The 12,217-nt window shown below is 40.6% G+C and overlaps 1 protein-coding gene across 1 annotated transcript; it reads left to right on the top strand.

Annotated features, from left to right (window-relative positions):
- The first annotated feature begins 241 nt into the window (after positions 1-241).
- On the top strand, positions 242-6,244 carry LOC104436759 (potassium channel AKT1). Its single transcript, XM_010049630.3, has 11 exons — positions 242-487; positions 1,617-1,982; positions 2,069-2,126; positions 2,224-2,538; positions 2,687-2,932; positions 3,047-3,145; positions 3,292-3,324; positions 3,414-3,599; positions 3,787-3,981; positions 4,077-4,152; positions 5,370-6,244. The coding sequence occupies exons 1-11, from the start codon at positions 291-293 to the stop codon at positions 6,242-6,244; spliced, it is 2,646 nt and encodes an 881-aa protein (XP_010047932.2). The 5' UTR covers positions 242-290.
- The last annotated feature ends 5,973 nt before the right edge of the window (positions 6,245-12,217 follow it).

Here is a 12,217-nt window from a genome sequence, read left to right as displayed (position 1 = left end):
TAAATTTATGTATTTGCTCAAAATTTATATCATTATGACACAAAAAAAAGAAGAAGAAGAAGAGTAAATAGAGTGGCTTCTTTTCAATTAAAGTCAAAGTAGGGACAAGACAGAAATTTAACTTTAAACCGAGCCGCGTGAGAGAGAGAGAGAGAGAGAGAGAGAGAGAGAGAGACCTTGGAGGCTAAGAAAGCCTTTATATGCAGAGGTGAACGCGCGTATAAGCTGGGCAGCCTGCTCCTTCTCCTTCTGCTTCTTTCTTGGTCTCGTGCTTTTGCTCTGTGTCAGCAATGGCGGGTGCTGACCGCTCCAGAGGGGGCGTGTTCGGGGTCTCGCTCGCGTGCGGCGAGGAAGAGTTCCAGGACCTGTCCCGCGACGGCAGCCACTACAGCCTCTCCACCAGCATCCTGCCTTCTCTCGGCGCCCGGAGCAGCCGGCGAATCAAGCTCCGGCGGTTCATCGTCTCGCCTTACGATCGTTATTACAGGCATCGCTTTTCTTCCCCGTTGTTCTTCTGGAATTTTCTTTTCTCGTCACTTTTCGTTCCTTTTTTTGGGTTTTCGCTGGAGAGTTGGGAGCCTGCCCTGTTTTCTGTTCAATGCTTGTGACGAGGGCGACATTGAATCTCGCGGTGCTCTGTTTGGAACTCCATGTGTGCTTCATGGTGGATCATTCTGTGTTCGTTTTTAGTTTCTGGTTCTGGTTTTGGGTAGTGCAGAAAAGTTTGTTCCCTTCCGCTCGTTCGTTTTGCAAAAGCTTGTTCCTCTATTCTGAATAAACTCTTTCCTCTTCGTCTATTTTGTTCCTTTTCAGTTCAAAAAAATTAACCAAATCTATGGATTCTTGGCAAAAGTGTAATTTTGCTTGGTACTTCTTGGCTTGCTTCAAGAGTATGGGTTGTGAATAGTGATCTCATCTCGGACACATTTTTAACTTTCCTGTTCCTAAACTTAATTCTTGCTTAGAAACATTATGTAGAGGATTCATTTTAGTCTACCTTCCTGCTGGTTTCCTGGCAAATCATGTGACAGATATGTCTGGAAACTGAGCGATGATCACTTTTCCTTTTTCTATCTCCTTTCTTCTTTCTTCTTCGTTGGTTTCATGATCCTTTTGGTAGTCTTTTAGCGGGACAATGGGAATGTTAGGTTCGTATGCTAGGACCATGAGATCTGATAGCCTTTCTGCTGTAATTTTAGTAATAGTTTGGTGGCTTTAACTGTCAAGTCGGAGAGAAGCCGTTCCTTACCAGTGGCCTTGAGAATATATGATTGACTTCTGTCCGGAACTCCCAAGCAACTTGTGTAGGGGTTATTTAGTATTATATTTGCCTTTTTTCCTCGCCAGCTTCTTGGACTACACCAGAAATTTTGGCTTTTTGAAGGTCAAAGAAGAAGAATAATTGGGAAACTGATCTATGACTATGAGCTCCAATCTTGAAATATGCATATGCACAAATAAAATGTGGAACTTCCTTCTTCTTCTTCACAAAGAAACCATAGCAGGAAATGATTAGTAGCCATCACAGAGTTTGGTATGATTTTAAATGTATCTACCCTGGATAAATCCTGGTAATTTTCTCTTATTATCACTGAATTATAATTATCCTTGCACAGGTTTTGGAAGACTTTTCTCGTCGTTCTGGTTGCCTACACAGCTTGGGTGTCGCCTTTTGAATTTGGGTTTCTGAGAGAACCAGTGATATCATTGTCTATTACCGATAATATTGTCAATGCATTCTTTGCTATGGACATTATATTGACATTCTTCGTCGCTTATCTCGACAAAACTACATACCTTCTTGTTGATAATCCAAAAAAAATCGCTTGGAAATACACAACCACATGGTTTGCTTTGGATTTAATATCCACGATTCCCTCTGAACTTGCTTGGAGGATATTCCCATCAAATTTCTATTGCTATGGCCTTTTAACCATGCTTCGCCTTTGTCGTCTTCGAAGAGTCAATGACTTATTTTCCAGGTAATGTCTTTTTCTGCTTTAATGGAGCATGCTTGGAGACCTGTACACTGCTAAAACTTGACTGGGATTGCTATACCTGCAAACAGATTGGAGAAAGACACGAACTATAACTACTTCTGGGTTCGATGTGCAAAACTCATTTGTGTGAGTGTCCAGGTTATTTAGGATTTGATCATGACCAAACATATGTTTCTAATTTTTTTCCTGCGTTAAATTGCTCTTTGTAATTTACTTTCTTCAGGTCACCCTTTTTGCTGTTCATTGTGCTGGTTGCTTCTATTTCCTCCTTGCCGCACGTTCTCCAGATCCTAAAAGAACATGGATTGGAGTTGTAATGGATGACTTCCTTGAGCAGAGTCTGTGGATCCAGTATGTGACTTCAATTTACTGGTCAATCACTCTAACAACGGTTGGCTATGGGGACCTACATCCCATCAATACAACAGAGAGGCTCTTTGACATCTGCTACATCCTCTTCAACATTGGCTTGACTGCTTACTTGATTGGTCATTTGACTAACTTAGCCATTCACGGGGCAACCCGAACCCAAAAATTTGTGAGTTCTTATTTATTCTTGAGACAATTGCTTAGTCAAGTGTCTTGTAATGTATTTGCATATGACCAGCTTTTATGTCCGCAAGCATTGATTTTGGACTCGAATTCTTTCTTTACTTTCTTATCGTTGTTCACTTTTTAAATTCTAGAGAGATACCATACAAGCTGCTTCAAGCTTTGCCCTGAGGAACCAACTGCCTCCTCGGCTGCAAGATCGGATGCTAGCGCATTTATGTTTGAAGTACCGAACAAATTCGGAGGGACTGCAGCAACAAGAGATTCTCGAGTCACTCCCTAAAGCCATCCGTTCAAGCATTTCGCATTACCTTTTTTACAGTATAGTGGATAAAGTGTACTTATTCCAAGGGGTTTCAAACGACTTGCTCTTCCAGCTGGTACTAGCAGCATAACTATTCTGCAAATTTTCACTTTGCACATAACAATTTTGATTGGCTGTCCGTAGTTGCATGTTTTCTAATAATTTGTGTTGTCCATTGTATTTTGGAAAGGTTTCAGAGATGAAGGCTGAATATTTTCCTCCAAGAGAGGATGTGATTTTACAAAATGAGGCGCCTACAGATTTCTACATACTTGTCACTGGTGCTGTGGTAATGAACCAAAACCTGTCATTTTATCAGAAATTTGACATGCAAACTTTGATTTTGCGGTTTATGGCTTCTTTTGGAAATAGAATTCCCTAAATTGAAACTGAACATTTCTGAATTTAAGGTTTCACATGTATGACATCTTGCAGGATCTGCTGGTAATGAAGAATGGAACCGAACAGGCAAGTCTGACTGCTCCATAATTGACACCAAGAAATTTGCTTGCAAGTAAAAAGTAAGGAACCTACTGACATTAATGTGGATGGCACAGGTTATTGGTGAAGCTAAAACTGGTGATCTCTGTGGTGAGATTGGCGTGCTTTGTTGTAGACCGCAGCTCCTCACAGTGAGGACCAAACGGTTGAGCCAGCTGCTGCGGCTGAATCGTACTACGTTTCTTAATCTCGTCCAAGCTAACGTTGGTGATGGCACTATTATAATGAACAACCTCCTTCAGGTATGAATTCTGTAGGGAAAAAAACCATATTATAGCAGCTGTCAGTATGGTAATTCATGAGGTTAAACTTTTCATGGTGTTCCTAGTTTTTTCGACTATAATTCATGACAAGGGTTTTGGTTTATTCTTTGTTCATAATATTTTCCTTCGTCCTTTTTGTAATGTCGATGGTGATTTTGCTGCACAGCATTTGAAAGATCTCAAAGATCCAACCATGGAGGGTGTCTTGCTGGAGACAGAGAACATGTTGGCTCGCGGTAGGATGGACCTGCCTCTCACTTTGTGCTTTGCGACAATGAGAGGAGATGACTTTTTACTAAACCAATTGTTGAAACGAGGTCTCGATCCAAATGAATCAGAGAACAGCGGGAGGACTTCACTGGTAAGTATGAAAGTCCAGCGATTTCGCTTATTTTGATGCAATTTCTATTGGCTAAAAAATCATTCTAAATTTAATTACCTTTTTCGTAATTTCAGCATATTGCAGCATCTAAAGGAAGCGAGAATTGCGTGCTTCTTCTACTGGACTTTGGGGCAGATCCTAACAGCCGAGGTATCATCTTTCTTATTGATATTCTACATTAATTTGATTGGATTTTCATGGTTCATATTTCGGTACCACATTCGTATATCGATGCTGCGTATTTAATGCTTCATCATATTCCCAGTATTTCAACATTCTCTAATTAGTTGATCAACTATCTACAAAAATGCCATCCATGTTTTTTTCGTCATATGCTAAGACTCTGCCGTCTGCTGATTTCCAACAAGCCCTCCTGTATTATGAGAAGCTCTTAAATTCCCGTCAAGTGGGTCACAAGTTTGAAATTGCATACTTCTTTATGGCCCTTCTCTTACACTATCTCTGGCCCCTTGTGACGTGTCTGTGGCTGCATATAGTATCGAGTTGTCAAAATGAGCATACCTTCTGACTATTAAGGGGGGGAAATAATGGTTTTGGGATGATACCCACTTGCGGACTGACTTTCTTAACATACTCATCTCTCTATAGATTTCGCGAGACACCACCCTGTATGAATCAGATTAAGTAACATTATCTTCAAAATGCCCCTTTTACTTGATCTTTCATATCCAAATTTGGTAAACCATGACGCCGTGATTTGACACGTGTTCCAATTCATGGAATCTGTATTGCATTGTTTTGGCACATTGACTTGCGCTTCCCTTTCTTTCTTAGCAAATCTTTGGGATCACACGTTAGTAGTAGTCAACATGATGTTCTTCTCCAGAAGTTGCAGGAACCAGCAAGCACGTGTAGATGCAATAACTACTCTGTTGGGGGTCAACGTCTAGATCTGTTTATTCACCTGTCCAGGCATTCTAGTCATAGGACTCCACTCAAAGAAAACAGATAATATCTCTTGAGAGACAAATCAATCCATGTCTATGCCAATATGTGAAGAAAATTAATAATTCACTGCTAGACAGGTCGGTTCATGTCTGTTGACTTGCTTCATGGTGTTGAACGGTATCCACTGTCAGTAAATTTTCCAGACGCTGCTACATTCGTCCAAGTTCTCCGTGTTATTGAATGTGCCGACATATAAATATGAACTCAAGTCATGCGATCCTGTGACTATCGCTTTTACTCGAAGAGTAGCATGCCTGACTTGGAGTGCTGGGCGCATTGCCTTCGCTCTTGCTTTAAGTTAACTTTCGTTCCATTTACTAGAATATCTCCCAGAGGCCTTTCCCTTGCTCTGATTCAAGTTCACTCATTTGACAGTAAATAAATTTACAATTTTTCAGACTCAGAGGGAAGTGTGCCGCTTTGGGAGGCCATGCTGGGTGGTCATGAGCCCGTCATCAAGTTGTTGGCTGAAAACGGTGCGAATATAAGCTCCGGAGACGTCGGCCAATTCGCATGCACCGCGGCTGAACAGAACAACCTTTACCTACTCAAAGAGATTGTGCATTATGGAGGGGACGTCACACTTCCCAGCGGCCAAGGGTACACAGCCCTCCACATTGCTGTCTCCGAAGACAACCTCGAGATTGTGAAGTTCCTTCTGGAGCAAGGGGCTGACATGGACAAGTCAGACACCTTCGGCTGGACGCCGTGGGATTTGGCTGACCAACAGGGGCATGAGGAGATAAAACTCCTGTTCCAATCGTCCAAAGATGCCAAGCCGCAGTCCGTCATAGCCAGACCTGAGAAACACCATGAGGCCCGCTTCCTACGGAGGTTCAATAGCGAGCCAATGATCCGTCCGGCATTACAGGAAAACAATGTGGAGGGATCTTGGGGCCAGAGCCGCCCGAGGCGTCGGAGCAACAACTTCCACAATTCTCTGTTTGGGAATATGTCGGCTGCACACAACGGTGAGAAGAGGGAGGTGCTTTTTCCGGTCAATCATGTTCACAGTGTCAATAGTGGCGTCAGCCCGGCAAGGGTGACCATCAGTCCTGAGATAGGAAATAGTGCAGGGAAGCTAGTGCTGCTTCCGGGGAGCTTGGAAGAGCTCCTCGAGACTGGAGCTAAGAAGTTCGGTTTCATGCCCGCCAAGATTCTAACGAAGAACGGCGCGGAGGTGGACGACATCGAGGTGATTAGGGATGGCGACCATCTTATCTTTGTCGGTAGCAATGGCAGGTCAAGGGAGACCATAACTACTACTCATTGAGCTAACGCAGCAGTAAATTTTTGCCAATTTTTCTTCTTGTTTATCATGTTTGGTTCTTTTATACCGTGCACAAATGTGAAGACAAAAGTCTTGCATTAAGCCTGGAAATTAGATGTTATGGAGGACCTTTCCAATTTGTATTCATGTTTCCTATTTTTCCAAATTTTGACTCAGAGTCATCCATGGATAATGCATTTCTTCCTCCCTTTGTTTTGGGGTAGAGATGATGACACATATCATATACTTATACGGGTTGAAAGGTGAGGGAAAGTGATGACAAATTGGGGGAGATGTGGCCATGATAAGAGGGGTCAATCGGATCTTGTGTTTGTGAACTCTTGCTCAATGAACAATTCACACGAGTGAAAGCAATGCGAATGCACTTCATCCAATTCAAGCCTGCAATCTAGTTAATCGTGTGTCGGCACATCCGAGTGCACTGCACCAAAAAGCTCGAATCCTCTTTCTATTCAAACCAAGATCTGGGAAATAAGAAAAATGAATGTTTTACAATTATATTAATCCTCTCCGGATGTTTATTTTCTGCTAGCTTACCTCTTAAATTTGGAATAAGAGATAAGTGCATTGGAAATTTTAAAATTTGTTACGAAAATAAATTGAGTTTAAAACTCGTTACCAAATGCAATTGAGTCATAAAACTTTCAAAAAATACAATCAAATTATAAAATTTATTAAATTGAACTAATTAAGTCATTCCGTTTATTGTACTTTTTGCATAATATAAGATTCAATTGTACTTTTGTGATAAGTTTTAGGGGTGAGCATGGCAGTTCCTATCTTAGAATCAAGAACTTACTAAGGATTGATTCTAAAAAATTGAAACCGAAATCTATCCATCGTTCCATAGATTCATATGGGAACCGGACTGCTGGTCTTGTCTAATTTTTGGGTGGCCCATGAAATTAGTCCCACCAAGCTTCACTCACTCAGTGCAACATCTTCTAGCAAGCCAACGTAAAGCAAAAAATAAAATAAAATAAAATAACTTCCATATTCTAAAAGGATTAATATCACAAACAACTCCAAACCGTTATATTTGTGACAATTTAACTCTAAACTAATTTTTGAACTACCAAAAATTTCAAATTGGTCACCTTTGACAAATTTACCAAAAATTGTATACTTGTAGCAAATTTACTCTCTAGTAATTTTTGTTAAATTTTATTGTTAAATTGCTAAGTTAGATGACACGCGATAGTTAATTTATGTATCGGTTTGAAATTTTACTTTATGTTTGTCCCAGTTATACTAGCTTTAAGATATTAATTCAATTTAACAAATGGTATATTTGTCACAAATGTATTAGTTTGAGATTTTTTATGATAAAAAAAAAAAATTAGTTTTTGGCAAATTTGTCACAAGTACATTAATTTAGGGTTTTTTGTGATCATTTGTGGTTAATTTATAATAGGTGTACATGTTTAGGATTTTTGGTAGTCAAGAGATTAGTTTGGAGTAAATTTATCATGAGTGTATTAGTTTGAGAGTTTTTTGTGGTATTAACCCATTCTTAATTGTAATATTAGTAAATAGATTGGACTCATTTAAAAGTTGAGAATCAAGACCGTAAGTTGATGGACATTGAGCTTAAGAGTTAAGGCTATGAGTGAGAGATAAAGAGACAACTTAGACCAGATGAGAGTAAGACGCGACAAACACTCATTTGATGGGTGTTAACCTTCAAATCAAAGATTTTACGGTTTTCATTTGTCTTAAAAAAATTTCATTGAAAAATTTTCTTCAAAATTAAATATATATTTATAAATTACCAGTCCGGTTCGTGTGGTGGGTGAGCTGTTTCACATCTAAAATTGGGAATCGAACTAGTATCCACCAATTCCAATAAATTAGAATAGAGAATTGGATGATTCCCTTGGGAACTACCTATTCCAATTTGGTCCAGTTTCAGATAGTTCAGGCGATTTCCGATTCTTTTGCACACCTCAATAAATTTTAAGATTTGATTGTACTTTTTGAAAATTTTAACATTTGATGTCACTTTTAAAAAATTTAAAATTCAATTGTACTTTCGCAACAAGTTTTAAGACTTTCAAGACACTTATTCCCAAAAAATACTTGGGATATAATTCTACGTGACTGATTGAAACTGATCCAATTGAGAAACCGGATTAAAGAAGACAATGACAGATAACATAAGGATAAATTAAAGTTGGAGATGGACTCTTACCAGCAGACAATATAGGCGTGGTTGGGATTTGGTTTTCTTTCTCTCTTTTCCGCCCTAGTACTGTTGTTTATTGCTTCATTACATCTTAGGCTCAAGTTATGCTAAATAGAGTTAGATAAATCATTTTTCGTAAAAGCTTAAATTGTTACGAAAAGTGTTCAAAGTGAATTCTTTTTTGGATTAATCAAATATGGAAAAGCAAAAAACCTAACTCAAACAGAAGTTGATAAAAGATGAGAAATTTTATTGTCAAGGAATCAAGAAGTTTTTTTTTTTTTTTTTTGGGTAAAAGGTAAGGGATGTCACGCCCCGAACCCCAAGCGCGTGCACATCCCACTGCGGTCGATCAAATATGCGACATCCCAAGATACGTCGCCGACCCATTCATTTTATCACGCATGCGAAAGCGAAATAAATCGTTCGATAACATTTAACTTGGGATAGAAAAGCAGGCAATCAATCACAATACCAAACACTCATTTACAAACACATAAGTTTAAATACAACACTGGATTGTCTACAAAATAGACCAGCTCGACAAAAGGGGAACTATCGTAAAACCAACTAGCAAGACACGTTCACCGATACTTCAGTCTCCACCTTTCCAGACTTAGGGCTTCGGGTCCTCCACAACCGCCATCTAGGGACCTGAAATTTTAATCCCCAAACCGGGATGAGACAATGTCTCAGTAAGTTCAACCCCCCCTAAACCCCTATTAGAAAAAAAATACACCAAATGGTGGCCTAGCCACGTCACACAGAGAACTTACCTCGCCTCAATTCCTTCTTGCATGCACAATTTGTATAACACAATCTCAGGTAGTAATAATAATTCAAACAATTGGAACGCCATCACTTTCATATAAATCACAGTCGCACTTAGCACGCATTTCAATTATTATTCACTGCCACACAAGAGCATAGCCTACTCGCAGTTCGGTTATCTACCGGCACATAGCCAGGCATCGCCTCCCCACCTTGAAGTGCGGCTTCGTCAGTACGACGGCATTCCCGAAAGAGCATGGGCCCAGAATCAACTGCGACCCGCAACCACTACGTGGGCATCCCATATGGGGGCAAATCCGACTCAACAGCCCAGGACGATCTCCTCTTAATTATCACACAACAATTCATATTCGGCTCCGGGACACTTTGCATTTCACTCAATGCTTCCACTTAAAATAGTAATCCCGACCATTTTTCTTCATATTAAAAATATTCCAGAAATTACTCACGTGTGTGGGGACACGCTAATTTCGAATCAAAAAGCCAATATCTCACTTTTGCAAACCCCACTATTTAATATAATCATTAAAATCCAATTTTTGCATCAAACCCGACACTTGGGTTTTTATGAATAAAGTCCCTATTTACCACAATCAATACTTAATTTGCCACGTACATTCATCAAATTCAAATTCTAAATACACGGCAACGATCAACACGAAATTCTGAGAAAACAAGATTCCCAAAATAATTTTCAGAATTTATTAAATAATTAAATTTATTCCGAAAATTAATTAAATAATAATATACATATCTTTCACGATCCACACTCAATTTATAATATCCAATCGTCAATTTCAAAATTTGACTACACAAAGAAAGCGACTGGCGCACGAAATTCGAGAATTTAGGATCCCGATAAAATTTTCGGAATTTAACAAATAATTAAATTTATTCCGAAAATAATTAAATAATAATATTTTAATAATTTCGAATAATAAAATATTATTAAATTATTAAACAATTTCGAAATTTTTATTTAATCCCAAAAGTAATTCATTTATGTCAAATCACCATTATACTAATATAAACATCAACTTAACTTTAACTAAACATACTTTAAGTTAAACCAACCTCTTAATCTAATTCACAATTAAATAAATTAAACTAACCACCTAAACTTAATTGTAAGTTAACCACACCTAAAACATAATTAACCCTCTAACTCACTGGAATAGCGAGCCGAGCGAACCAAAACGACGAGGAGAATGCGAGGATCAACTTTCCTCAAGGCGGGCCGAGCATCCGGGGTTGGGAAGACGGCCAAAACGGGCCAAACATGAGCCGCCATACCCATTTTCCAGCTGCTGATTTGGGGCCGAGAAGGGCGGATCCCGCGTCGGAATGGGCGGAGGAAACCGGCGAGGGCTTGGACGGGCCGGTGGGGAGGTCAACGGCGGCTCACGGCGGCGGGGACGAGCTCCGGCAGCTCGGGACGACGGACGATGGCTGCTGGCGCGCGGACGAAGCAGAGACGGGAGGGCGAAGCAGCTCGCGCACGAGATGACGTGCGTGCGGATGAATGGCGACGGCAACGAGCTCCGGCGACGGGCGAGCTGGTCGGGCGAGCGGCGAACGATGGTCCGGCTGGGCTGCAGCCATCCTCGGCGTGCTCAGATCTACTGGGTCTTCGAGCAGAAATCGGAGACGGAGAAGAGAGGAGAGAGGGAGGCGGAGGTCCGAGCAGCGAGGCGCGGCTGCGACGGCGTGAGGCGGCGATGAACGGCGGAGGCGTGCGGCTTCTCCGGCTTTGCTGGTTGCTGGGTTTTCGAAGAAGGAGACGAAGAAGATGGAGAGGGGCCGAAGAGATCGCAAGGTTGGGAGAGGGTGGAGAGAGAGAGAGAGAGAAGGAGAGAGAGCATTCCTTTTCTTTTCCCTTTTTTTTTTTTATTTTTCCTTCATCCAATCAAGGTGGCCCACCTGTGACCTAGGATGACCTCACAATCCACTCACCCAATCCTCCACAACCTCTTCCCATGGTTGGCCAATTTCATTTTCCGCGGCCCAATTCTTGTACATCCAGTTTCTTCAATTCCCATCAATTCTCTTCCAATTGAGTCCAATTGAAGTTCATAAAATTAATCCAATGTCACCACACTCTAATTCACATCTTCACTTGTCCATAGAACCAACTTAAGTCTACTAATTTCTCGAGCCAAATTAACCATTTTCTGATTTAATTGCTGAAAAACTCTGATTGCATCAAAATCTTCAAAAGATAAGTCAATGATCCTAAAATGATTTGTGACACACCCAAACTTCTAATTTCCGAATTCGATCTCAATTCCATGGTTAATTTCACTTTGGCACGATACTAGCGCGGCCCAACCTACCGGGTAGCCTTTAGGAATTTTCATGCATTTGACTTGTGATTGATCATCTTAAGCCACAATGTATATCTTTGAAACATTGGCGACTTTCGGTTGTCGGGGTAATCTCAAGGTTTCAAATACGGACACAGGGTACCCAATCGACAGAGAAGTCGGTCCATTGCTGATCGACAAGAATTGTGCGATCTGGTGGAATCATCCACACTCGATCACATGCCTCTGTCGAGTCGACCTATCTCCGATCTCTAATCGATTTTTAATTGTGCCGTAATGACCCTTGCAGATTAGCTCGGTCGAAAGATTGCTTCCTGGTCAAATTCTCGAGTTTGATGCATTAGAATTTCTTAATGACTTCACCTGATAGACTAGTTTTCATATGAGTGGCCGACTCAAGGAAAAGAACTATATGCATGCCAACGAAATGCCCGTCTTAATTTATTGAAAATAGAATTGAAAAATCGGGATGTCACAGATTTGTATAGATTTTATCGAAAAGATATACAAGGGAGGAGGCTCGGCACCAACAGAGGGCAAACACTCAAAATGACAGAAAAGTCAAGCAGAGTGTAAGGGTGCCGTGGTTCCAGTGAAAACCAAAAGGAGATCACAAAGACAAAAGAGAACAACCAACAACAATAAAGGGGCAAC

Source organism: Eucalyptus grandis, chromosome 3 (genome assembly GCF_016545825.1).
Source record: "Eucalyptus grandis isolate ANBG69807.140 chromosome 3, ASM1654582v1, whole genome shotgun sequence".
NCBI classification, from domain to species: domain Eukaryota; kingdom Viridiplantae; phylum Streptophyta; class Magnoliopsida; order Myrtales; family Myrtaceae; genus Eucalyptus; species Eucalyptus grandis.
This window is presented reverse-complemented; position numbering and strand designations above follow the sequence as displayed.